This window comes from Bos indicus x Bos taurus, chromosome 5, assembly GCF_003369695.1.
Source record: "Bos indicus x Bos taurus breed Angus x Brahman F1 hybrid chromosome 5, Bos_hybrid_MaternalHap_v2.0, whole genome shotgun sequence".
NCBI classification, from domain to species: domain Eukaryota; kingdom Metazoa; phylum Chordata; class Mammalia; order Artiodactyla; family Bovidae; genus Bos; species Bos indicus x Bos taurus.
The window spans coordinates 89,349,529-89,376,248 of record NC_040080.1 but is presented as its reverse complement, the minus strand read 5'-3'; the positions used below and the strand labels follow the sequence as shown (position 1 = coordinate 89,376,248).

Genomic DNA, 26,720 nt, shown 5'->3' with positions numbered 1-26,720 from the left:
ACAGCAGCGTCAGTAGGTGTCAACCTGAAACTGGACCTGTGCCTGATTCATCCAGGAAGCTGAACCCAAGAGGTAGAACAAACACCCCTAAAGCAGCTCCTGCCAGGCCTGGGGTGAGAGGTTGTCTGGCCAAACAGACAGCAACTTTGTTTGTTTTGCCCTCTTCATACCCCTCCCCACTTGCCAGACTCCCTCATTCCTTTCTCTGTGCCCATCTCTGGGTCAGAAGCTCTGTGGGTTTTTTCCAGATGACGCAAGAAGGTTGTTTAATTTATGTACTTTTTAGTGAAGGTGATTTCTGAGGAAGAGACTTGGGTGTTGAAAGGGGTCCAACCGAGTTGATGAGGGGGTCCAGCAGGAGCTTCTGTGAAGAGAAGCCAGAAGTGGGAAGTGGTCCGAGTGGGGATTGGATGGAACAAAGGGGTCAGAGATTTCTGGGACCACCCCTTCCCCAGGGAAGTGCCACCAGTCCTCAATTTAGGCAAGTCCTGTTCTCCTGGGACAATTCCAGCTTGACTTCACTATCCACATTCTTGGCTAGTTTGTTGTTTTTGACACTAATTGGTGGACACTCAAGACCATTAAAGTTTGGTTGATTTCCCCCCACCCCAATCCCGATAGAAACGCAAAACAACGTGGGAATTCCCTTTCAGAGGAAGCAAGAAACGGTGCAGCTTTAAGAGAAAGGGAAGGGAAGAAGAGGGTTCTGACTCAGATCCTCCTGCCATTGGCTGCTAGAGGGGATCCCACTTCAGGGATTGGCTGTGACAGAGTCCGCCTTCTCTTGTGATTGGCTCAGCCAGGGCAATATAAGGTGGCCGTACTGGCCTCTTTCTCAGTTGGAGAGAGGCAGGGAATCCGGGTTGTAGTGTGCTGAGACGCACCTGGCATAACCCTCTCCGAGTCCAGCTCCCGCGGAGGCTGCAGCCATGAAGGAGAGACGGGCCCCCCAGCCAGTCGTGGCCAGATGTAAGCTCGTTCTGGTGGGGGATGTGCAATGTGGGAAGACAGCAATGTTACAGGTGTTGGCGAAGGACTGCTATCCCGAGGTGAGTTGCTCGCCCGCCCGCTGGCCACCTTTCCTCTTGACCGCCTGCTGCTGCGGGTAGATTCCCACCTGCCCAGGGGAGCTGTTTCATCCCACCCCACCCTCCCCATCCTCAGCCGCTTTCTGGCTGGAGGACCGCCCTGCCTTAGCTTCCCCTGAGACCTGTTCCACTTCTGCCGCCCAGCTGGCTCCTCCTCACCTCTTCACCCATAGGTCCCTGATCAAATCCCCTCCTACCTCTCTCCATCCTGGAGTCTGCTTTTGGGAGAGGGAACTGGAGGCATTTGAGAGTCAGGGGTTTCTTCTTGACGTAATACCTGCCGTCCCTTCACCCATTCTGTGCGCTTGTCCCCAGGCAGGCTTCTGCCGCCCTGCTGGTCCAAGGGACCTGTGGGGAGAAAAAGAGCTAGAATTGATGTGTGGCTCTGAAATTTGAAGACAGGCAAATCTGGGGACAAGAGGAATCCGTGTGTGTGGTGTGTGTCTGTCTGTCTGTCTGTCTGTGGTGTCTCCCTGACCGACAATGGGGAGATTGTCCCTGGCAGGAAGTCTTTTACATTTCTCACTTTGATGGAGCAAAGTGCCTGAGCCTTTACACCCATCTCTCCTGTCCCATGTGGTCCCTCCTGCCCCAGGTATCCTCTCCTTTCCTGCCATGTTAGTGTCTCACTAGGGTGAGTGGCTTCTTGTGTAGCCAGAACTAACTGGAGGGTTCTGAGGGTTGGTACGTCCAAGGTGTGAATAGTTCCTCTCTTTTCACAGACGTACGTGCCCACTGTGTTTGAGAATTACACAGCCTGCTTGGAGACAGAGGAACAGAGAGTGGAGCTCAGTCTCTGGGACACTTCAGGTAAGACTGCTGACCCCAAGTGCCCCTTTCCCACCCCCACTGGTCTGTTGCAGTTGCTGTCTCTTAGAAATTGTTTTTCTCTCTGACGGGGAGAAGGAGTATGGTGCTTGCCTGTAAACTGAAAATAAGAGACCTGAAGATTCTTTGGTGGGGGTGGGGCTTGGCTAACTCAGTTGGCTCATCCAGGGGTGCAGAATGGATGAACCCCAGAAGCTATCACTTTTCTTGGTCTGGCTCCATCCTTTAGAGAGCTGGAATGGGGAGGTGAATGGACCCCAGAAGACTACTGGAGGAGGCAGTTAGGGCTTCTGCATTTCCACACTCTGCCACCCAACACACGCACTCACAGCCTTTACTGCCCCAGAGCAAAGCCAAATAAAAGGCAGGAGGCAGTGGTGGTTGTGGCAGGGAGACAAGTCTGTTTGGGGGGAAATGTTGCTCCTGACTCAGTTTTCTCTTCTGCATTTCGTCTCTGGCCACTGCTGCCTGCCTGCCTGCCGCAGCTCAGCCCCACTGTCATACCTCTGCGGCTGAGGGATGAAGCGATGCATCGTCAGTGTTTTGGAGGGTGGGGGCTCAATATGGGTCATGGTCATGTTGTACATAGCAGGGGGGTGTTGGCTCTGACTAGGCTGAGGTAGAAGATGCTCTATCTTTCTGGAATGTGGAAAGCAATGTTTTAAGTCTCTCATCCCTAAACCTTCAGTGCTAGGCTATCCTTTGCTTTTCACTCTGACCCCCTTTCCATTATCTCTTTACCCCAGCCCTTTTAAAATAGACTGAGCTCAGAATCATAATTAAGGACTGAAAGCCAGAAATATGAGAAAGAAAATAAAATCCATTTCTCTTCAAAAATGCTGAGTTTAAAGAGGAACTATAAATCACTAGGGGTTTCCTGTTACATATAAATATGCCATCCTACTCCTCCAAAGATCTATTATTCCCATCATCCAATTTTGAGGATTGGAAAGACTGGAGGTAGGATATGGGTAATCAGAAAATGAGACACCCCCTTGCTCCCCACTCCCCAAACCAGGACAGAAATTCCTCCACCTGATATGCTTCCCTCTGTTGCAGTTCCAGGGGTTGGGAGCCAGGATTCTGATTATCTGGACTGTGCTATGCTGGCTGGATTGAGCTGGAATGCAGCTTGGCTGCATGATATATGGTTTTTCATCTGCTGTACTCTGCCCACCTCTCAATCTTCCCAGAATCTTCCTGCAGCTCGTCTCTTTTCACTACCACCGTCCCCAAAGAGCCCCTCCCCCTCCTCCCACAGTCAGAATGCAGTCCTTGAATCCCAGTTCAGATAATGGAAAATCAGCAAGGTGGTCTCTGTTCCCTGTGCCGCATCCTCACCCCCCAAGTTCCAAAAGGATGCCGGCTGTCCTTCAGCCTCAAACTCCCTCTTTCAAATGAGATGCCCGTAAGGAAGGAGGAATGGCAGGGGTGTGTGGGATGGGGCTTCCCAGCACTGGGGCCATTATTCACTTGCTGGTCTTAGAGGAGGGGGATCGCTTAGAGCCAGAAAGGAGGCCTCCTCTCCTCCTTCCCCAGTGCTGCAGTGTTCCTTTTGCTCAGTGATACTGTGATGAGACCCCACTTTATCCCTCAGAGAGGGATGGGGGTTGATTACTGAAGGAGCAGGCAGTTATCCCAACTCCCCTCTACTCCCTTTTTTTGAACAACCACCCCCCTGCCTCAGCTTGGATTCCCCCCAGTTTCCATGGCGATTGCGGTTCAGGGAGAGGGGCTGCTTGCTATTCTGAGCACGGATTGTCTGGGTTCCAAAGCTGCTACTGTTCCTTCTCCAGGGTGGAGGGGGGCAGGTTCAACCCCCAGCCTTCTCCCACATTGCACCACCTGGGTCTGCACTGCCTACTCCCCTCCCAGCCATGGACCCTTATTCGAGAGCCTCTAAATCCCAGCTGTTGGTGCTGCTGTCTTTGAGAATGCCTCCCTGAGATCTTGGGACAGGGGGCTGCAGCTTTCCTTTTGCTCTTTCCAGTGTAAGCTGATTTGGGTGGGAGGACCAGTGGGACCCTGAATTCCTGATGCTCTCCCTCCCCTGCCTGCCTCCTAGAGTTCTGACCCCATGGCAAAGAAGCAGGGCAGCCAGTTATATAACAGGCAGATGTGTTTCTTCACTGGGGAGACCCTGAAGCAGAAGCCAGGAGCAGAGGTTAGACAGCAGGCAGACTCTAGAAAAGAGACCTTAAACAAGGCCTGATCTCTCTGCACGAGTAGGAGCCGCTTCCCCAGGGACTCGGAAAACTGGTGGACCTTCAATGAAGCCCACTGTAGGAGACCCAGACAGGGCCCGATTATACTTCACCTCCCTTTTATTTTGCCCCTTTCCCTTTTTCAGGATTAAGGAAGATGACCTTGCACTGTCTCTTGGCAGGTGGTCAGGTCCCAAGCTTCCCATTGCAGCACGTTCCCCTGGGAGATAGGTGGGGCCCTCTCCCTTAAGGGACCAAGCGTGCTCTTTGGGTTTAGGTCTCTAGGGGAGGGAAAGTGCCATGATTTACCATCAGCTCTCTCTCCCCGCTACCAGGGTCTCCCTACTATGACAATGTCCGTCCACTCTGCTACAGTGACTCAGACGCAGTATTACTGTGCTTTGATATCAGCCGTCCAGAGACTGTGGACAGTGCACTCAAGAAGGTAAGACTGAATGAATTCTACCATCTCTAGCTCAGCTGGAGAACAAAAAGGAATCTTGGGACCTTGTCATCTAACCCCTCTTGTATAGGAAGAAATTGAGGCCAGGGAAGGAAGAGATTTGCCCGAGGCCACACCATTAGCTACAGTTCTGGGACCAGAGGGGCTTCCCAGGTGGTTCAGTGGTAAAGAATCCGCCTACCAATGCAGGGGCACGGGTTCAATTCCTGGATCAGGAAGATTCCCTGGAGGAGGACAGGGCAACCCACTCCAGTATTCTTGACTGGACAGTCCCACTGACACAGGAGCCTGGCAGGCTACAGTCCATGGGGTCGCAAAGAGTTAGACACAACTGAGCGACTAAACACTGGAACTAAACCCAGATCTCCAGTCCCTCTTCATCCTGCCTTTGCCCCTATCCTGCACTGATCTGCCAGAGGCCCAGCAGGGGAGGGTGGTGCTGGAGACTCAGGAAGTGAGGGTTGAGAGTAGGGAACTTTCTGGTGATATGGTTTGAGGGTTGGAGAAGGGGCCTTTGGGTGGCAGCTTTACAGACCTTGATCCCAGGCCTTCTGGGACTTAGCCAGGCAGGCGTGAGCTGAACTGTTGGTAGGAAATGCCTCATTCATGGTAGTAAGGTCTACCCATACTGAGGAGTCCCAGGAAGCCTTGTGTAACTAGCCCAGTTTCCCAGAAGACTCTGGGATTATCTCCTTCCCTTGGAAAGAGACTGGTTGGCTTCTTCTTGGCTTTCTGGACTTGTGCAGCCCTTTGGGTTGAGGGGGTGGACCCATGCCCCATATGCTTGGCGGAGAGTGAGAGATTTGTCCCTGTGCTCTCTTTGGAGACTGGGCCATTGAATTTGGGGACAGGCTCTTGGGTCAGCACTCCTGTGACCCCAAAGGCTGGGCAGGAAGATGATGTAATTAGTGCAGTGGCGATGCTGTGACTCACAGGGAGGGCTGGGCTGGGGATAAGCGGAATGGTGTATGTGATGTTGCCAACTGGGTTCCTCCGGGTGTCCGTCAGCCACCGACTGTCCTTCCTTCCTCCTTCCTATCTTCTTGCGTGGCTCTTCAGTGGAGGACGGAAATCCTTGACTATTGTCCCAGCACCCGTGTCTTGCTTATTGGTTGTAAGACCGACCTGAGAACAGACCTGAGCACTCTGATGGAGCTGTCACACCAGAAGCAGGCACCCATCTCTTATGAGCAGGTAGGTGTGTGTGTGTGTGCACGAGGGCCCATGTGTGGGCTGGGAGTTGAGCTGGGGAAGGCTACAGGAGAGGGCTTGGGAAATGGCTCTTGCTCACACTCTTTCACTATAGCAAGAGAGAATTGGTATTCTGGGGTGCCATCTGTAATCAGCAAACTAGTTACCTGGACGGAGGTAATGGATACCAATTTGCTCAGATTCATACTTCCCAGGTGGTGCTAGTGGTAAAGAACCTGCCTGCCAGTGCAGGAGACGTAAGTGATATGGGTTCCATCTCTGAGTCAGGAAGATCCCCTGGAGGAGGGCATGGCTAACCCTCTCCAGTGTTCTTGCCTGGTGAACCCTGTGGACAGAGGAGCCTGGTGGGCTACAATCCAGAGTTGCACAGGGTTGGACACGTCTGAAGTGACTTAGCATGCACGCAGGCACATACTATAGTTTTTCAGGTGAGCCATTCCTGTGTGCCAGTGTTTCTCAAGTGGTTTTTTGTGTGTATGTGTGGACCACCTTCATTAGAATCACTAGAGGTGTTTGTTAGAATTCCTGACTCCTTATCTGCAGAGTCATTCTGGGAGAAAAGTATGGAGTTACATTATAAATTAAGTCCCTGGATAATTTCTTATGCACATGGGAAGGTAAAGATCATTTCTTTAAACCAGTCTTTCACATTACAATCATCTGAGGAGTTCTTAAAAATACTAATTCCTAGGTCTACCCCCAGAAATTCTGATTTACTTGTTCTGGCATCAGTATGGTTTAAAAATGTTCCAGATGACTTTAAGGTGCAGTCAGGCTTCACCTTCAGAAAATAATCAATAGAGAGTGGTGGTGGGAGCCTGGCAGTTGGGTCCCTTGGAGCAGCCCTGGGGAGGACCACTACCCTGAGAAACCAGGGTTTCAGAGCCATTTTGGATCACTGCATGGATGACCTCACTCCCCCTGCAGGGCTGTGCCATTGCCAAGCAGCTGGGTGCAGAAATATACCTGGAAGGCTCGGCTTTCACGTCAGAGAAGAGTATCCACAGCATCTTCCGGACAGCATCCATGGTGTGTCTGAACAAACCCAGCCCAATGCCCCCGAAGAGCCCTGTCCGAAGCCTCTCCAAGCGACTTCTCCACCTCCCCAGCCGTTCTGAACTCATCTCTTCCACCTTCAAGAAGGAAAAGGCCAAAAGCTGTTCCATTATGTGAAGTGGGGGTTGGAGAGGGGAGACAACCTCCCACTTCCTCCCTTGGGTTGCAGAGGCACGGGGAGAGGGAGGAGGAGACAATTTAGGACTCTGGACATGAGATTTTCAGATGGCCACGGTGAGGGCTCGGAAGGAGACAGGAACGAGACAAGGAAAGAGCCAGGCCCGGCTTGAGGACCTGACACTGAGAAAGAACCATCACACCCCAAGCCAGGCACTAGGTGGTGGAGGGGGCGGCTGCCCCAGTGCCCTCTGCTCCAGTGGCAGAAAAGGTGTGGGGGTTTGGGGGGCATGCTGGCCTCACGGCTTTGGTTGGGGGCCTACAGGAGCCTCACTTCAGCATCATGCCTCTTCCACACAGCGTTTCCATGCAGGCCAGGGGATGGGAGGGGTCCCTGAGCCCTTCCCTTCCCCTCTGAGGAGGCTGCAGAGGAGTGGAGAGTGGGGAAGCCGAGAGGCAGCTCCCTTGGGAGCTGAGCCCAGGTGCTTCATAACTGGTAACTGAAATCAGAAGGCAGGAGCTGGTCAGAGCCACTGAGAAGGAAACCTCATCTTTGCATAGCCCATGCCTCATGGAGAGGTGACATCATACATTCGCATGCTTCTCACCTGAGTCCCCAGGGTCCAAGGGAGAAGCCCCAGACCCCCTTCTCTTGCAGTGTGGGGGTGGTGGTGCTGCAGGAGGCAGGGCTGGGTGGGGATCACCAGACTTTTTCTGCCCTTGGGGCAGTATAGCTGGCATTTGTTTTATAGACTCTTGTCTTTGGAGTCGGGGGGAGGGGGGAGTATTTCAATCTGTTCTATGTTCTGTGTTTAAAGAAGAAAACCTATTTATTAATTAAATATATAAGACATACAAAGAAGTTGACTCCGTTGTCTTGGTTTCTTTCTTGGTTTCCTTTGGTCTCCGATACTGAGGAGAAAGTGGTGCTGGGGTCCTTTCTGTGCGTTGCAGAGGGGCTGCCTCCACTGTTCCCTGGCACCTCCAGCAAGGAACTGCTCCCTCTCCCCACATCCCTGCTTCATCCCTTTCCCCACCCATTTCCTGCTAATCGAGTGATGATCTCCTTACCTCTGGAGCAGGGTTTCTCAACCTGGGAACCAATGACGTTTTGGAGTAGCTAATGCTTTGTGGTGGGGGCTCTCTTGTGCACAGGAGGATGTCTAACAACATCCCCGGCCTCTCCCTGCTAGGTGTGTATAGCACCCGAGTTGTCCCAGCCAAAAATGTCCCCTGCGTTGCAGGTAGACTCTTTACCATCTGAGTACCAGGGAAGCCCAAAATGTCTCCAGATGTTGCTAAATGTCTCCCAGGGCAAAGTCATTTGGGGTTGACAACCATTGCTCTAGAGAGTCTAGAGGAGAGAGACAAAATCCAGTGAAAGCATCAGATGGAGAGCCAACCGCACCCCTATAGAAAGTGGACAGGCTGAAGCCAAGGCTGGGAGGTTCCAAGGGTTCAGGTCTCCTCTGAATTCAAGGTGAGGTGATGCCTTTTGCTTTCTTGACCTTCTAATTCCAAGGCCTGTTGATGGCAGCTCAGGGGCCTTATCATCTCTTCTCTTCAGCTGCCTATAGCTCCTTTTTTCTAAGGTTCATACTGTACTGGAAATAAAAATTTACTGTGTATTGCGTACTTACTATGTGCTCAGCATTGTGCTGAGTGCTTTACCTTATCACATTTTTTTTGATTTAGTATTAAAAAAATCTTACGGTAGTTTATTTACAATGTTGTATTCCAGTGTACTGCAAGGTAATTCAGTTATATATTATTTTTCTTGCCCATTATGGTTTATCACAGGATATTAAATATAGTTCCCTGTGCTTTACAATAGGGCCTTGTTGTTTATCCACCCTATGTATAATAGCTTGTATATGCTGATCCCAAATTTACAATTCTTCCCCCTACATTATCACATTTCACCTCATAAATGAAAATAACTAACATTTATTAAATTTTACTATGGGTCAGGTGTGCTTATAAGTTCTTTATGTTACTTATTCTTGTGATAATCCTATGATGTACTAATGCCATTCTACAGACAGGAATACTGAGGTTCAGAGAGATTAATGTGCTTAAGGCCACACAGCTAGAAAGTATTAGAACCTGGATACAAATCCAGGTAACCTGGCTGTAGAACATGCACTTAAAAAAATGAACCATTTAATTTTTTTTTATTAAAAAAAATTGAATGTCTTTAAATTCTTTAGTGCTGTGCAATTTTTAAGTTTCACACACATGATTTCAAATAATCCCATATTCTTCCCCCCACACCAATATTGCCCCTTCACTCTCCCCACTGGTAACCAGTAGTTTATTTCTCTACAGAACATGGACTTTTTACTGGTCTGCTATCCTATGGTTGTAGTGGTGTTAGTTGCTCAGTTGTGTCTGACTCTTTGCGACCCCATGGACTATAGCCCGCCAGGCTTCCCTGTCCATGGGATTTTCCATGCAAGAATACTGGAGTGGGTTGCCATTCCCTTCTCCAGGGGATCTTCCAAACCCAGGGATTGAACCTGGGTCTCCTGCATCGCAGTCAGATTCTTAACTATCTAAGCCACCAGGGAAGCCCATGCTCTCCTATCCTGTGAGGCAAATGGTCTTATTATCCCTATTTTACAAATGAGGAAATAGAAAAGCCAGAGATGCCATGTAACTTGCACAAGATGGTACTCTAGTAAATAGTGGAGTCAGGATTTAAACCCAGTCTCAGTGTTAAACTAATTCCATGGGTCATTTACTGCTAGCCATGTGGTACTGAAATAGGAGACTATACTTACGAACCCTAAAAGAATGTAGTCCCTTTGTCTCCATCTCCAAAGATGCATATTTGTGAAAGAGCTAGCAAGGGTAGGACAAACCATGCAAGTATCCTTTTTAAAAAAAAATGTTTTTTTTTTTTTTTTGGCTGCACTGCTAGGCATGTGGGGTCTTAATTCCCTGACCAGGGATAGAACCCCTGCCGTTTGCATTGGATATGGAGTCTTAACCACAGGACTGCCAGGGAAGTCCTGCAAGTATTCTTTAATAAACTCAATGTCTCACAAGTATCATGAGAAAGCTATGTGCAAGTACTAGGGAACTCTGCCTCTATGCACTTGGACAAGCTTAATCAGTTTTCTGGGCCTCAATTTATTGATCTTAAAGATGATTGAGAATGGTAGCCTGAACATGGGGACAGCATCTACGCTGAAGTTAAATGAACTTGGAGTTGAATCCTGGCTTCATTCTTTGAACTATGTGGACTTCAAAGGTATAATTAATCTTTCTGGGCCACAAATCTCCTTATCACTAAAATGCAGATAATGCCCATCTTAAAGTGTTAGAACAAGTGAAGTAAGTAAAGTAATTAAGTATCCAGCACAGAGTTGGGCAGTAGGAGGTAACTTAGTAAAGAGCAGCAGCAGCTCTACCCCTTGGTCTGATTGTTAGTTCCAGTCTGTGAGTGGAGAGCCCTCCAGTGTTCACTGGGTGAATTACACCTAACTGATCTTGGACAACTCTTCCCTTCCCTTTTCTGAGGTCCAAGTGGCCAGATACTGTGGGACTTTGTGCAGTGAGGTTCTGAGTTTTAGGTTATTTGGGCTTACTCCAGGCTCTGCTTCAGCAGCACTGAACACATTCAGAGAGAAAAACCAGACCAAGAGCCATGTGGGATTGAAACCCAAAAGCTTGTGATGGGAAAAAAGGAAAGGAAGGAGACATTAGTTACTTCCTGGTCCATGGTGCTGCAAAGAGTCGGGCACGACTGAAGCGACTTAGCATGAACGCATCTATCAAAACCGTCCTAGAACTTGTCAAGATTTTTGTTTTGGGGAGGAAGGGAGGTAGAATTATTAACCACAAGACCAAAGAGAAACAAAATGAAAGTACAGTTTTTGGGGAAAAAAAGCTCATTGGAGGACTGAAGAAAGGGAACTAGAGAGAGAAAGAATAAAAAGTATTAAGATAACCCAAACAACTGGCGAGATTCCAAAGAGCAAGAATGTGAAAAGGGCAGGTCCTATCTGGGATGTTTAGAAAACCAGATGCCACAGCCCAGAAGATACTGTCTTTCCAAGAGGTGCAATCCATTGTGTGAGCTCATTTCAAAATGTTCAAAATGTTGTAACAGTAACTACGGTGTTACTGACGGGGCCAGGGTTGTTAATATGTTCTCCCAAAGCTGGGATAGTCTCACACAATGAACTGTCCCACCCTCACTGGTAAATACTAGGCTGCTCCTGTAACTTAAATTTTCATTTGTCCATCTGTAAAATGGGGCTAATAATCTATCTCAAAGATTTTTTGTAAAAACCGGCTTTTCCACAAATGGTAAAGTATTTATTGCTGTTAGTATAGTTGCTAGTTATAACTACGTGCTATTGATGTATAAGTTCAGTCCAGTTCAGTCGCTCAGTCGTGTCCGACTCTTTGCAACCCCATGAATTGCAGCACGCCAGGCCTCCCGGTCCATCACCAACTCCCGGAGTTCGTATGTAAGGAAAGTCTTAAATTTCTCCGTTGTAAGCCACCGGCCATGATGTCGTTAATTACAGTTTCCAGGAAAACCAGCATATTCCAGGAGGGCTGCGCCCACAGAGAGAATAACCTTCTGATGAAAGTCGACCTATGAAAAACTCTTGCTCCCACAGACTCAAATGTTTGACAAACCACATTGCCCAGCGGCCCCCGCGTCCCGGGACCAGCGCTCGCGCCGTGCATTCTGGGATTGGTAGTTCTCGGCCATGCGTTGTTGGCCTGCGCTGCCCAGGACCAGGAACTCGCCTTCCCGGCTTGCCGCGCGGCCGAGGGAGCAGCCCGGCGACCAGGAAACGGGAAAGATGGCGACTACTCGGCGACGTTGAGGCCGCGTTGGGCGGTTTGGGCTCAAGAGTGGTGAGTCTCGGGCGATGGAAGCGGTTTCCACGAGCCTGCAGAGAAGGCGAGAATGAGGGTACAGCGGTCGACCCTGTCTCTGGGACGAGGCGAGGAAGAACGCCATAGGGAAAGGGCACGAGCTTGGAAAGATCTATCCAGCAGGAGGGAAGGGGCGCGGGCCCCAGTGGGAGTGTTGGCTCCGGCGGGGATAGGGCAGGTCCCTGGACGGTGTTACGGGTCAGACCTTTGCCCATGCGCACAGCACCCGTGATATCCTCAGTCCGATCTTACTCCTTCATGTTTGGAGTAGCCCTTGCTCCAGCCAAACTGAAACTTTGGCTTTTCTCCCATAACTAGTCATGCTTTCCCGCCTCTGCGCCTCCTGTATTATTTCTTTTGCCGGGAATGACTTCTTTCCGGCACCTTCAATTACACATCTTCAAATTCTACCTTCATTTTAATACTCAAGAGCCACTTCCTCTACACTCTTTGCAGATCTCCTTTTTCAAGTGAAAGGAAACTTCTTTGAACTCCTGCAATAATTCATCTGAGCCTGCATCTTGGTATGTGCCTCATATCCTCTATTGTTTTGTAAGCTTCCTGTGGACAGGATCTTCCTGATTTCCTTTTGTAACTCACACTGTGCCTAGCATATGGTGGTGGTTTGATAAATGCATACTTCATTGAATGAAAAAAAAGACTGTCCTGCAAGCACTGAGGAACTCAAAAGATCCGGAGGTTTGTGATGAGTAGAACCTATAATAAAAGTTGCCTGTGTTTACTGTCTGCTTATTTGCACTTCTCATTTTCTTCTAAACTCATTGCACTCGGGCTTTTACTCTCACCATGCCAGCTCTTGTCATCTCTGTTTTTACAAAGGCGAGGGTGACTCCTTTATCTTCCAGTCTTTCTCCCCTTGACACAGATCAGCATTCCCTCCTTGAAACACATTTTTGGCTTCTGTGATGGCATACCTTACTTTCTTCTTTCCATGGTATACTTTACTATCTTTTCTTCTTTTCCACTGGCTATTGTTTCTTTCTAGTTTTCTTCTGTGGCTTCTACGCCTGACTTCTAAACGTTACAGTGTTTCAGAGCTTAATCCTGTGTCCTCTTTTTTTAAAAATATATTTATGACTGAGTTGGGTCTTAGTTGCAGTTAGCCTGGCGGGGGGCGGGGGCGGTGTGGTGTAGGTTTTTCTTGCCAGCGCTTGGGCTCTCTAGTTGTGGCCTGTGGGCTTAGTTGCTGTGTAGCATATCCAACCTGTGTCCCCTGCATTGAAAGGTGAGTTCTTAACCACTGGGCCACCAGGGAAGTCCCTGGGTCCTCTCCTCTGTTTTCTTCCTAACTAGAATGCCTACTTAGGTAATAATCATTTAGCGTCCTATGGTTTTAAAAGCCATCTGTATATTGATAACTCACATTACTGTCTCCAACTCTCTCCTAAGTTCCAGAATTGCATTTTCAGCTGCCTTCCTGGAATCGCTACTTGGTTTTCTTACTGACATCTTACATTCACCGTGATCAAAATGAAACATTAAATTTCTTCCTACATCTTCTCCTTCCCCAGTCTTCTGCAGTCGCTAACGGCGCTGTGAGCCATTTAAGTTGGTCAAGCCATATAGGAGTTTGAGTGTGTCTCCTCTTTGCTTCCTCCCTTCATCAGTAAGTCCTGTCAGCTCTGTCTTCAGAATCTGCCTTGGGGCTCTCTATTTCGTCCCATCTCCATTCTCACTTTCCTAGAACAAACCACTGTTACCTTTTTAAAAATATCTATTTATTTATTTGGCTGTACCGGTCTTAGTTGCGACACAAGGAATTGTTTAGTTGTGGCATACACACTCTTAGTTGTGGCATGTGGAATCTAGCTCCCTGACCAAGGATCAGAGGGCCCCTTGCACTGGGAGTGCAGATGGTGGTTCTTGGCCACTGAACCACCAGAGAGGTCCCCGCTGTTATCTTTTGTCTGCTGCTGCTAAGTCACTTCAGTCATGTCCGACTCTGTGCGACCCCATAGACAGCAGCCCACCAGGCTCCCCCATCCCTGGGATTCTCCAGGCAAGAACACTGGAGTGGGTTGCCATTTCCTTCTCCAATGCATGAAAGTGAAGAGTGAAAGTGAAGTCGCTCAGTCATGTCTGACTCTTTGCGACCCCATGGACTGCAGCCCACCAGGCCCTTCCGTCATGGGATTTTCCAGGCAAGAGTACTGGAGTGGGGTATCTTTTGTCTAGACTACCATAATAGCATTCTCAGTGGTTCCGTGTGCATTCTTGCCTTTTGCAAGTCACCAAAGTGATTCTTTAAAAATGTAGAATAAGACCATATTACTTCCGGTTTAACACCTTTCTAAGGTTCCCACTGCAGTTAAACTAAAATCCAAGTTCTTCTAGCCTGCTCTAAAACACGTTTCCGTGATCTGACTCCTGCCTACCTTCTTGAACGCATCTTGAGCCAGTTTTCCCCTTGGTCATTGCCACTCCTGACCACATGAGTCTATTTTTTTGGCAGTGCTGCACAGCTTGCAGGATATTAGTTTCCTAACCAAGGACTGAACCTGGCCCTGGCATTGTGAGGGCCTAACTATTGGACCACCAGGGAATTCCACGCGTGTCTGTTGTTAGTTAGCAAACATGCTAAGCTAGCTCTTGCCCCAGTGTCTTGCTGTTCCTTCTACACAATAAATTCTTTTCCTTGATTTTTATGGACTCTCTCTTTCCCATCATTCAAATCTAAGCTTACATGTCATTTAAAAAATTCTTTCCAGAGCCCTCTTGTTCATGCTGCTCCCCATCACACACCCTGCTTTGTTCTCTTTATTAGCACTTATACTGTTTGAAATTCTCTTATTTTCTGCCGAACTGCTGTTGTCTTCACTGGAATTTAAGCATTATGAGTTCAGAGGCTTTGTTTTGTTTCCTGCTGTATCTCTAGTACTGGAATAGTTTCTGGCACCTCTCAGGTACTCAGTGAGTATTTGTTGAAATAATGGTGATGTCCAGGATTGCCTTTCCTCTGATTGTTCTCTGAGGGCTATAAGTGAAAGAGACATAAGTATAATGTCCATGGTCTGTGCATGATGTACTGGCAATTCTGAGGTAAAATAGGTTGTCTCCAACTTTTTTAAAGTGCTACTTGTTCATTTTTCTTTTCTTTACCTATTCTCCCTTCTTAAAGATACATGGCGGGAATTACATGGGAAAGGGGGATTGTAAGTTGTAGCTTAGGGAACTGTTATTGCATGGGAACCATTTGGAGATAAAGTAAATTTTGAGAAATATATCCCGAGGCTTAGGAATGATGATGGTGGTCGTAGAATAGAGGCAGATTCAAACTTGCTGTCTGAATTTAGCACCTCGCTGAAGTAGATTTTGTAGTCTAAAGGGCAGTTGACAGTATGGTATGGTGTTCAGTGTCCCCCAGGCAGGATGGGGACAGAACAATTCCTGCTCAGACCTTTTGTGGGACTGGATCATAATCAAGGCTGTGAAAATCTGAGTACGGAATGTCAGAACGTCTGTGACCTCTGGTTTCTGGTACACTTCTTCCTCCCTCCTCGCTCCCTCCCTCCTTGCTCTACTCCATCCCTTCCTCCCTTATTTTTAATTCTAAGATAATCATAGATTCACAGTTCAGTTCAGTCGCTCAGTCGTGTCCAACTCTTTGTGACTGCATGGACTGCAGCACTCCAGGCTTCTTGTCCATCACCAACTCCTGGAGCTTGCTCAAACTCATGTCCATTAAGTCGGTGATGCCATCCAACCATCTCATCCTCTGTCGTCCCCTTCTCTGCCCACCTTCAATCTTTCCCAGCATCAGGGTCTTTTCAAATGAGTCAGTTCGAATCAGGTGGCCAAAGTATTGGAGTTTCAGCTTCAGCATCAGTCTTTCCAATGAATATTCAGGACTGATTTCCTTTAGGATGGATTGGTTTGCTCTCCTTGTAGTCTAAGGGACTCTCAGGAGTCTTCTCCAACACCACAGCTCAAAAGCATCAATTCTTCAGTGCTCAGCTTTCTTTATAGTCCAACTCTCACATCCATACATGACTACTGGAAAAACCATAGTTTTGACTAGATGGACCTTTGTTGTCAAAGTAATGTCTCTGCTTTTTAATAGGCTGTCTAGGTTTGTCATAGGTTTTCTTCCAAGGAGCAAGCATCTTTTAATTTCATGGTTGCAGTCACCATCTGCAGTGATTTTGGAGTCCAAAAAATAAAGTCTCTCACTGTTTCCATAAGATACAGATTCACAGGAAATTTTAAAACCAAAGTGCATGGAGGTCCTATGTACCTGTCACCCAAGTTTTTGCCATTCCATAACTAGAAGTACATTTCTTTTAATCTGTGTAAAAGTGAGTTTCTCTTCTCTTTGAACTTAGGTTTTCCTTGAGGTGCTGATCTTAATCCTACATCTCAAAATTAAACTCCTTTTTTCTCTTTTGAGCTTTCTTTATGCGCTCAAGAGAACTTATCTCCCTTAGATGTAGTTTATTGATCCTGGTGGGCTGGCAGATACAGTAGATTCCTAAGTTAAGCAATATAAGTTATTTCTAGAGATAGTATACTATTCATTTGGTAACATTTTTTTAATACTTTTGCAGTCTAATTATAAAAATTAGGTATGCTTATTGTACACTTTTGGAAATAAATATGTACAAAAAGGAATCCCAGAGAGAGAGTATTAATGAATAAGAATGGGCCTCTAGAGCCAGACTGCCTGAAACTCTGACACTTAACGCCCAGGTGTCCTTAGGCAAGTTACTTTATATATCTGAGCTTCAGTTTCTTTAACCATAAAGCAAGCACACCACTATATCTACTTCAGAGCATTGTTTTGAGATTAAGTAAATTGTTTGTAAAAAGTTCAGAAAAGTATCTAATACATAATAAATACTCGTCTTATGCACGATAGATGGCAGGAGAGCTGGCTGATAAGAAGGACCGTGATGCATCACCTTCCAAGGAGGAAAGGAAGCGATCTCGGACTCCTGACAGAGACCGCGATAGAGACCGAGACCGGAAGTCTTCCCCATCTAAAGATAGGAAACGGCATCGTTCAAGGGATAGGCGTAGAGGAGTGAGCCGTTCTCGCTCCCGTTCCCGATCCAAGTCTACGGAAAGGTAAAGTAACTTGCTGTGTGTTACCTGGAAAGGGAGTGTACATTTCAGACTCCTTTATTCTTGGTTCCTCTGATGCCTCCATATGGGGACATGAGTCTGTAATAGGTTTCTCTACACCTGGGACCCAGTAGCTCTTAAAGAAGAAACTTGTAAGATGAAGGTCCTAGTGACTGAGGAAAATAGTTCATCTCTTCACACAGTCCTATCATTGTCATTAATACTTAGCAGTTAACGCTTGAAGCTATAAGACCTTATTAATAGAATTCTCTCATAACTTCTTGGGAAACACATTTTCTAATTTGTAAAATATTACTTTGGAAAGAACAGGGCATGGGAACCTTCTAAGATAGGGCTGCATTGCAGGTCCACAGGAAATATCACATGATTTCTTAATTGCTCTGTCTTCAGAGATCGCCGGCACAAAGAGCGAGAGCGGGATAAGGAACGAGATCGGAATAAGAAGGACCGAGACAGGGATAAGGATGGGCACCGAAGGGACAAGGACCGCAAGCGATCCAGGTACCTGACGGGTTGGATTGGGCTTTATGGCGACGCCCTCACTGCTTCCTCTCTGCATCTCAGCTCGCCCAGCTGCATGGGAAAGTGAATTTTCCACAGTGAATCCTGTTGGTAGTTATTGCAGAGCTGTCTTTTAGAAGGCACACATCTTCTTTAGAATGTATAACCAGTTAGTGAAGTCACAGCCCCTTGAGGATCCACTTGTTCTTAGAATTTTGAAGTTAGTTTGAAAAGGTTACCAGCCAACAGAACATTCCTATAGCTCCATCAGACCATTCAGTTTCCTACCCAGAATATACAACATGTACTTGTTGGGTTAGCTTAATGTGCCAATACCTTGATGTCTTTGTTCTGGAAACTTTCTGTACAAAGTTTTTATTAGGCCCTGAATATGTAGGTTAGAATTCAGGGCGAAGGACAGAATCCTTATAACAAACACTGTGGTTATTTGAGATCTCTTGTATATTAAGCTTATAGCAGATGTGGGGAAAAGATTGCTGGGGCCGATAGGAAGGAGAAATGAGCAAAGGACATATATAGCAGTATCTGGGAAGGGTGTGGGTGGTGGCCATGCTGGCTGAATTCATTGTGCATTACAAAGTAAGGCAGGGTCTTTTTTTTTCCTTCTGATGTGCATTTGCTATTTGGAGGAATTTTTTTTTAATTGAAATATAGTTGATTTACAATATTGGGTTAGTTTCAGGTGTACAGTGAAGTGATTTCAGTACACACACGTATATATTTTCCAATTCTTTTCCATTATAGGTTACTATGAAATATTGAATGTAGTTCCCTGTGCTACAAAGTAAATCCTGTTGTTTATTTTCTATATAGTAGTGTGTATCTATTAATCCCATACTCCTAATTTAGCCTTCCCTGCCCACTTTCCCCTTTGGTAACCATAAGTTTGCTTGCTGTGTCTGAGTCTGTTTCTGTTTTGTAAATAATTCATTTGATTATTTTTGCAATTCCATGTATAAGTGATATTACCTAGTATTTGTCTTTCTCTGTCTGACTTACTTTACTCAGTATGATAATCTGTGTCCATCCATGTTGCTGCAAATGGTGATATTTCATTGTTTTTTGTGACTAATGTTTGGAGAAAATATTTTTGATATCAGTAGTTAAGACCCACTTCCCAGAGGAGATTGGTTTCAGAAAAGGAGATTCAGGTATCATGGGGCCAAGACAGGGCCATCATTCATTTCAGAGCAGGCAGAGTGACCAGGCCTGCAAAAGGAACTTCAGGACTTGTTGGATGACCATGGGCCAGTCTTGTTGAGTCATGGGAAAACTTCCATTCTCTTTTGGGGGCTCAGTCTGATTCTCATCCAGGGGCTAGAGTAACAGTGATATGGGGAGTTCGCTGGTGGTCCAGTGGTTAAGACTCCTCACTTCCACCGTAGTGGATCCCTGGTTGGGGAACTAAGATCTCACATGCTTCACAGCATAGCCAAAAAATAGTGATGTGGACTGTTCCCCTGTTCCTTTGCATTAAAGTTTATCTCCTGGCCGAGGAAAAGATTTTAAATCTCGGAAAGACAGAGACTCTAGAAAGGATGAAGAGGACGAACATGGTGATAAGAAGCCTAAGGTAAAAAGAGGAAGAATTTTTTTTCCCTTTATCATCCTCTTCAGTTTAAGCCTGACTTTGTTGTTCTTCAGAGGGAGAGAGCCTCTATGGACTGAAGTCCTGTGTTTTATCTTCAGGCCCAGCCATTATCCCTGGAGGAACTTCTGGCCAAAAAAAAGGCTGAGGAGGAAGCTGAGGCCAAGGTAAGAGCTTGAGGGTCTGTATTAGTTGCCTAGGATTCCCATGACAGAACATACGGACTGAGTGACTTAAACAACAGAAATTTATCTTCTTACAGTTATGGACGTCAGAAGTTCAAGATCAAATGGGGTTGTTCTGAGGCTTCTCTCCCTGACTTTTAGGTGGATGGCTTTTCCATCTGCACATGCTCTTCCCTCTGTGTACAGGCCCCTGGTGTCTCTGTGTGTCCAAGTGTTCTTATAAAGATACAGTTAGATCTGTGTGGGGCCTACCTTTGGAGCCTCATTTTACCTTAATCACCTCTCTAAAGGCTCTGTCTCTAAATACAGTCTACTCAGAGGAATGGGAGTTAAGGGCTTCAACATCCAGATTTTGAGAGAGACATAGTTTATTTAGCCTTTAACAGGGTCCCAGGCCTGTTTGTGTTTTCCTCACACATTTAATGCCTGAGCAGGTATTTCTGGGCCCTTTGCCATCTCGCCATCAGTGACGTGAGTCTACCCTGTCCCCAGATCCTTGTTAACAGTTGTAATCTATTTTGTAGCCCAAGTTCCTCTCCAAAGCAGAACGAGAGGCTGAAGCCCTGAAGCGACGACAACAGGAGGTGGAGGAACGGCAGAGGATGCTTGAAGAAGAGAGGAAGAAAAGGAAGCAGTTCCAAGACTTGGGCAGGAAAATGTTGGGTTCGTTTTCTTACCCCGTGGCCCTCGATGGGGGTAGGAAAGGGTGGGACAGGATTGTGGTGTCACTCAGAAGGGCTTGAGACCTGTTTGAGTTTGGAGGAGGGTGGCTGGGGCACATTCATGAGAGACATCTCTTTCTGTTAGGTCTTCATTCCCCTTGTATCACGAATGTCCCCCCTTCCTTTTTACTCATTTGGTGTCTGTCGTTTGGATGATCTCCATGCCTCTTTTTTCTTCCACTGAGTTCTTCTGCAGCTTTGTTCTCTTTGGTCTGCAGAAGACCCTCAGGAACGGGAACGTCGGGAGCGCAGGGAGAGGATGGAGAGGGAGACGAACGGGAATGAGGATGAGGAAGGGCGGCAGAAGATCCGGGAGGAGAAGGATAAGAGCAAGGAGCTGCATGCCATTAAGGTTTGGCCCCACCCTCCACACACACAAATGAGGTTTAGCTGTGTGGCCGTTCTGATCTCTGTATGTGAGGTTTGGGCCTCCTGCTTGAAGGGCTCTGTGTTCTGTCCCTGGGCAGGAGCGTTACCTCGGTGGCATCAAGAAGCGGCGCCGGACAAGGCATCTCAATGACCGCAAGTTTGTCTTTGAGTGGGATGCGTCTGAGGACACTTCCATTGACTACAACCCCTTGTGAGTGGTTTCATGCCTCAGTGCTAGGTCTTTTAAACTAGGCAGTTGCTAGAGAGAATCAGTGATACAGAAATAGGAGTGAGATAGGCTGGGATGGGGAGATGGGTAAAACAGTCGTCAGCCGGCCCTCTGGGTGGGGAAGACTCTGACCGAAAGGGGAACTGGTACACCTTCAGCCTTGTGCTTAGCAGCTTCTTCTCTTTTCCTCTTCCTCTGTCTCAATCCCAGGTACAAAGAACGGCACCAGGTACAGTTGTTGGGGCGAGGCTTCATTGCAGGCATTGACCTGAAGCAGCAGAAACGAGAGCAGTCGCGTTTCTATGGAGACCTAATGGAGAAGAGGCGGACGCTGGAAGAAAAGGAGCAGGAGGAGTGAGTGATCAGGGCTGTGGGTGCGGGGGCACAGCTGAGTCTACAGGAAGGAGATGGAGGATATGGACCCCATTTATTCCCTGTGTCCTGCTCCAGGGCGAGACTCCGCAAACTTCGAAAGAAGGAAGCCAAGCAACGCTGGGATGATCGGCATTGGTCCCAGAAAAAGTTGGATGAGATGACGGACAGGGACTGGCGGATCTTCCGCGAGGACTACAGCATCACCACCAAAGGTGGCAAGATCCCCAATCCCATCAGATCCTGGAAAGACTCTTCTCTGCCTCCACACATCTTGGAGGTCATCGATAAGTGTGGCTACAAGGTGAGAACAAGCAGACTGGCCCAGAGATCTGACATGTTGCCAGATTCTAGGGGGTACATACTTAATTTGAGAACAGAAAACTTTGTTCCTTGACTGTTTGGTGCCTCCTCTGCCAGTGGGCACCAAGGTGATGTTGTTGTCAGTTTCTGAAGTATTGTTTGTTGATTGTGTTTCTTCTTGGGTCCCATACCTTTTCACTCTGCTTGGTTCCTTCCCATTGTGCCCACCCTGACAGCAGTAGCACAGGTAGCATAACTCTGTACCCATTGTCTGTACCCACTGCTATCTCTGGGTCTCTGCAGGAGCCAACGCCTATCCAGCGTCAGGCAATTCCCATTGGGCTACAGAATCGTGACATCATTGGAGTGGCTGAGACTGGCAGCGGCAAGACAGCAGCCTTCCTCATCCCGTTGTTGGTCTGGATTACCACTCTCCCCAAAATTGACAGGTGAGAACAGCCGACATTGGTTCCACGGGGTGGGAAAGGTGAAAATGGCAGATGAGGATTTGGTCTTCTTTTTAAGTCTATAATCAGAAGGCCCCTTCTTTATTTAGCCTGGGTCAGATATTAGGGAATAATTGGATCATGATATTAAAGAAGCATATGGTTATTTTATTGCTGGTACAGATCACTCCTTGGAGTGCTTGGCTGTCCTGGAGTCTGATTTTTAAGAGCACTTGTTGCATTCTTTTCCCACCACCCTCCCCATTCTCATAGCTGCCCTTAAGAGTGACTTTATCTTGCTCCTGTTTGTGGTTGGATGAGAACCAAAGCTCATGAAACTGCGGGCTGCCCCATTTACCACAGGATCGAAGAGTCCGACCAGGGCCCTTATGCTATCATCCTGGCCCCCACTCGTGAGCTGGCTCAGCAGATTGAGGAAGAGACCATCAAGTTTGGGAAGCCGCTGGGCATCCGCACTGTGGCTGTTATTGGCGGCATCTCCAGAGAAGACCAGGGCTTCAGGCTGCGCATGGGTTGTGAGGTTGGTTCACCTAGCCAGCAGCCAGCCCACTGTTTGGGGCGGAACTGTTTCTAGTTCTGCCATAGATGTACAGTAAATGAAAAAAGGGCTGGTTTATAGATACATGCTGTTATTTATGGAGGACTTAGGCACCAGGGATTGTACTTTGCACATCACCGTCACAACCACCTTAAGAGAATGGATAATGGTACTTCCATTTTGCAGATGAAGCTGAGGATCAAGTTAATAACTTGCTCAGAGTCACAGCTGGTGATGGGCAGAACTGAGATTCATGTCTGAAGGCTGTGCTCTTAATCACTCTGCCAGACTGCATCATTGATTTTGCTTTGCATTCTTCTCAGGGTAGAGAAGGAGAGCTTTTTACAAGGAAGTCTGCTTCTGCAGGCTTCCTAATCCTACTATCCAACCCCCTCCCCTGTATCACTTAGTCTCTCTTCCACCTAAGAAGGTTCCTGTTGATGTTCCCTCTTCCATTTAACCCCTGGACCTTACCCAGAGACCCCATTCACTCCTGAGGAAAAAAATCCAAGTGATTTCATGCAGTTCTCTGGAATTTTCACTCGCAAACCTAAGTGGAGTTTGGGGGCCAAGTTTCTTAGCATTGGGGATCTGTTGCCCAAGTAGATGGATATTTGACAGGAGGGGAAGGAAAGGGTACCTGCTGGGGCCACACGTGACTCCCCTGTGCCCCCCAGATAGTGATCGCTACCCCGGGACGTCTGATCGACGTGCTAGAGAACCGCTACTTGGTGCTGAGCCGCTGCACCTATGTGGTTCTGGACGAGGCAGACAGGATGATTGACATGGGCTTTGAGCCAGACGTCCAGAAGATCCTGGAGCACATGCCTGTCAGCAATCAGAAGCCGGACACAGATGAGGCCGAGGACCCTGAGAAGATGCTGGCCAACTTTGAGTCAGGAAAACACAAGTACCGCCAAGTAAGGCTGCTTCCCCAGGCCGGGAGAAGTTGGGCAAGTTGCCAAACCTGCTCCAGGGCCCTTCTTGCCCTTGGTGGGCTAGAGTACATGTTTCCAGAATGGTGAGGCATGGCCGTGTATGATCCTCTCACAGTGCTAGCAGTGTAGCCTCTTAGCCTGGAAAGATGATTCTGGAGAGTCACGCCGCTGCCACTGCAGGTACTAGCAGATCACTCAGCCCTTCCTTCTATCATAAGGTAGAAAGTACTCTGCTGAGTAGCCACTGAGGAAAGAAGTGGGAAGGCGAGGGGCAGTTTTCTGAAACACTGTTTCCTGTCCAGGCTCATTTTCTGTTCTTTAGTTTGGGCTGCGCTGCTTGTGCTGATGGTGGGATGTGTGGTGTGTCTGCCTGAGCTCAGGGCTAGACCTCTTGTTTTCACAGACAGTCATGTTCACGGCCACCATGCCCCCAGCGGTAGAGCGTCTGGCCCGGAGCTATCTTCGGCGACCTGCTGTGGTATACATTGGTTCTGCAGGCAAGCCCCATGAACGTGTGGAACAGAAAGTCTTCCTCATGTCAGAGTCTGAAAAGAGGTATGGGGGCACCTGAGTCAGGGGAAACAGAAGGGAGAAGGGGCTCTTTTTAGTGTGAGTGGTGGCTGGAGGGTGATTGTCTGCCACATTGAAGAGTTCTGTTTTCTTGTACAGAATTCCATGGGCATTGGAGATTCTGGAATTGGTGTTTGTAGATCAGGGTTGGGCATTTCACTTGGAGTGGAGGGGTAGTATGTTTGTCATTTTTCTCATCCTTTTCTCTCCAGGAAAAAGCTGCTGGCAATCTTGGAGCAAGGCTTTGATCCACCCATCATCATTTTTGTCAACCAGAAGAAGGGCTGTGATGTTTTGGCCAAATCCCTGGAGAAGATGGGGGTGTGTCTGGCAGGGGAGGGCAACGCCTCGTCTCTTTGGTGCTGCTTTCTGAAGCTAGTCAGGCCCCCTGGGCTTCTGCTTTCAATGCCGACCCATTCTTGAACCTTTACAGTATTTAACAAGTCAGGGTCAGAGGGAAAGGGGTGGTAGATGGGGATAAAGAGGACTTGGTCAGTTGCTATGACTCCCTGTCCGTTCCAGCAGTGCCAGCCACAGCTGCCTTGGGTTTTCCTCCAGGTGGGCTGCGGCCAGGGAGACACATATCCTGGCAGGATCTGAGGGTGTGGAATGGAGTGGTTTGGAGTGTTTTGTTATGAAGTATTTTTGGGAGAGGGAATGGCGTGGTCAGGAGGGAGATGTTAGTGATCAGCGTCCTTTACTCCTGAATCTGGTGTTTGAGGGGAAGGGTGTGTCCTCTCCACTCAATGCTGAAACGGCCTTAAATTTCTTGGTCCCTGCTTTCCACCCTCATCTCGCCCTCATTCTCTCTTCCACTACTTGTCATCTGTCTGACTCCATATCTCACCCTGATTGCCCTACCCTTAACCTTGTCCTGTCTGTCTGCCGCACCCCCGTCTCTCCCATCCCTTTCCTCAGCTCATCTGCTCCCTTCTTCACTTGCCCTTGTTCTCCCGCCTCCTTCCCCTTCCTTCTCCCTCTCCTGTCTGCAACCCTTCCTCCCTGTCCCCCCCTCCTACCTTCTGCGTCTCTGTGTGATCCCATTGCTCTTTCTTCACCTCACCATTCTTCCAACAGTACAACGCTTGTACGCTGCATGGTGGAAAAGGCCAGGAGCAGCGAGAGTTTGCACTGTCCAACCTCAAGGCTGGGGCCAAGGATATTTTGGTGGCTACAGATGTGGCGGGTCGTGGTATCGACATCCAAGATGTATCTATGGTCGTCAACTATGACATGGCCAAGAACATTGAGGGTGAGTGCGGGGGAAAGAGCTTCACTCCAGGTAAAGGGTGATTCCCTGCCTGCTTCTTCTCAAATGTCTCCACCGAGGGGGCCGCTGCTGTCAGCTCTCTTAGCCTCGAGCCTGGGGTTGCTTGTTCCCATGAGAAGAGCCCCTGCCCTTCATCTCACCTGGGTGTGTTGTCTCAGCACCTGGGACAGCACCCTTGTCTTCTGGGTGTGAAGAGTGGAGCTGGGCCACACTGTCCGAGTGTGAGAGGGTGACCTCCATCAGCAGTGCTGCTGGGGAGAGCACCGTGGGCCCTGCAGGGTCAGGCAGCATGAGCTGCGTTTACTGCCCTGGGTGGGGGTGGCAGGGAAGAGGATGCCTTTAGAAGTGGAGGCTTCAGACACTGCCCACCAGGGCATCTGGCCTGGTGCACTGATGTTTCTTCCCCTCCCCAGATTACATCCACCGCATTGGCCGCACGGGACGAGCAGGCAAGAGTGGTGTGGCCATCACCTTCCTCACCAAAGAGGACTCTGCTGTGTTCTATGAGCTGAAGCAAGCCATTCTGGAGAGCCCGGTGTCCTCCTGCCCCCCAGAGCTGGCCAACCACCCTGATGCCCAGCACAAACCAGGCACCATCCTCACCAAGAAGCGCCGGGAAGAGACCATCTTTGCCTGACACAACACTCGCCCCGGGGTCAAGGCCGTGCTCTGGAGCCTGTTCGTCAGGACCCTCACATCTCTTCCCAGGCCCTCACTCTTCCAGGGGCTTAGGAAGCAGTCAGACTCCCTGGCCTAGGCCCTCAGGTCTGAGGCCTGAGTGCAGGTCTGTCCAAGGGGAGGAAGCTGCTCTAGGAGGCAGGCAGAACAAACTACCAGGGTTTTGGCCCAGCTCTGCCCCTCAGGCGGGCTTTGGGACTGCATTGGGCCATCAGCTCTTGCCAGTTAAAGGGGCAGCCAATTGGCATAGCCTCCGACTGAACAAAAACCTGGCTGCTGGGCTGGGACTTCTTTGGCACAGACTTGACTGCCTAAGCTACGGCACCATCATTGCCCTAGATGACCCAGGGAATCGGGTACTGAGGATTATGGACCTTGGACTCTTATCGTCATTTTGACAGCTGTTTGCCCTTTTGGATTATAAAACAAGTCGAGAGCCTTGTTTAGAGTTGTGCACGGCCCCTGTGCCAAGGGGTGTTGTGCACTTGAGACGTCCCTCACCCAGGGAGTTTTTATAGTAGATGAGGGGACAGAGTGAGCTGGCTGAGTCCATCTTGAAGTCAGTGAAATTTCTGTTTTCTATTCTCTGAGAAGATGAGTTTGTATGTTCTGAGAATAAATACACGAATATGAAGGCTGTGTCTAGTTCTGGCTAAACTCATCTCCCAGGTCCTCCCTAGTACCACAGGAGACGGAAGGACAGCACTGGGCATGGTGGGTTGACTTGGGAGATGAAGGAAAGTCACATCCGGAAAAGATCCTTGGGTCTAGGCTGTTAGCCTTAAGTCTCTAGGAACTACTTGAGGGGAGACGGGAAAGGCAGTGACGGTGGGACTGTCGTGCATCTTCCCTCCTCAGCTCTGGCTTCATAGAAGTTGTAGCTCTGGCCTGGGCAGCCTCTTGGGGTCTTCACACAAGGGTGAGGAAGGAAAGCAGCTGTGAAACTCTGGCAGGAGCAGCACAGTCAGAACCGTTCTCCCACCCTGGAACAGTGTG

The 26,720-nt window shown here is 48.4% G+C and overlaps 2 protein-coding genes across 3 annotated transcripts; both read left to right on the top strand.

The window, feature by feature from the left end:
• Nucleotides 1-826: 826 nt before the first annotated feature.
• Nucleotides 827-7,835, top strand: RND1 (Rho family GTPase 1). Its single transcript, XM_027542724.1, has 5 exons — nt 827-1,049; nt 1,811-1,898; nt 4,456-4,565; nt 5,643-5,777; nt 6,723-7,835. Exons 1-5 carry the CDS (start codon nt 930-932, stop codon nt 6,966-6,968), a joined length of 699 nt encoding a protein of 232 aa, XP_027398525.1. The 5' UTR covers nt 827-929; the 3' UTR covers nt 6,969-7,835.
• A 3,909-nt stretch (nt 7,836-11,744) lies between these two features.
• DDX23 (DEAD-box helicase 23) lies at nt 11,745-26,358 on the top strand. Of its 2 annotated transcripts, XM_027542717.1 has the most exons (18): nt 11,763-11,849; nt 12,327-12,394; nt 16,747-16,955; nt 17,364-17,474; nt 18,975-19,068; nt 19,185-19,250; nt 19,793-19,931; nt 20,209-20,342; nt 20,458-20,570; nt 20,799-20,942; nt 21,039-21,264; nt 21,567-21,712; nt 22,073-22,250; nt 22,946-23,188; nt 23,610-23,761; nt 23,989-24,097; nt 24,854-25,028; nt 25,460-26,358. In XM_027542717.1, the coding sequence occupies exons 3-18, from the start codon at nt 16,747-16,749 to the stop codon at nt 25,681-25,683; spliced, it is 2,463 nt and encodes an 820-aa protein (XP_027398518.1). In that variant the 5' UTR covers nt 11,763-11,849; nt 12,327-12,394; the 3' UTR covers nt 25,684-26,358. The 2 variants fall into 2 exon arrangements, with proteins under 2 accessions (XP_027398517.1, XP_027398518.1); XM_027542716.1 differs by lacking the exon at nt 12,327-12,394 and having other exon boundaries at nt 11,745-11,849.
• The last annotated feature ends 362 nt before the right edge of the window (nt 26,359-26,720 follow it).

Bases quoted from the DNA above. Each gene is read 5' to 3' on its own strand.
- RND1 (XM_027542724.1), top strand. From the start codon at position 930: ATGAAGGAGAGACGGGCCCCCCAGCCAGTCGTGGCCAGATGTAAGCTC. The intron at 4,566-5,642 runs GTAAGACTGAAT...GTGGCTCTTCAG, and splicing joins TGGACAGTGCACTCAAGAAG to TGGAGGACGGAAATCCTTGA. The intron at 5,778-6,722 runs GTAGGTGTGTGT...CTCCCCCTGCAG, and splicing joins CACCCATCTCTTATGAGCAG to GGCTGTGCCATTGCCAAGCA.
- DDX23 (XM_027542716.1), top strand. From the start codon at position 16,747: ATGGCAGGAGAGCTGGCTGATAAGAAGGACCGTGATGCATCACCTTCC. The intron at 23,762-23,988 runs GTATGGGGGCAC...TTTTCTCTCCAG, and splicing joins ATGTCAGAGTCTGAAAAGAG to GAAAAAGCTGCTGGCAATCT. The intron at 25,029-25,459 runs GTGAGTGCGGGG...TCCCCTCCCCAG, and splicing joins CATGGCCAAGAACATTGAGG to ATTACATCCACCGCATTGGC.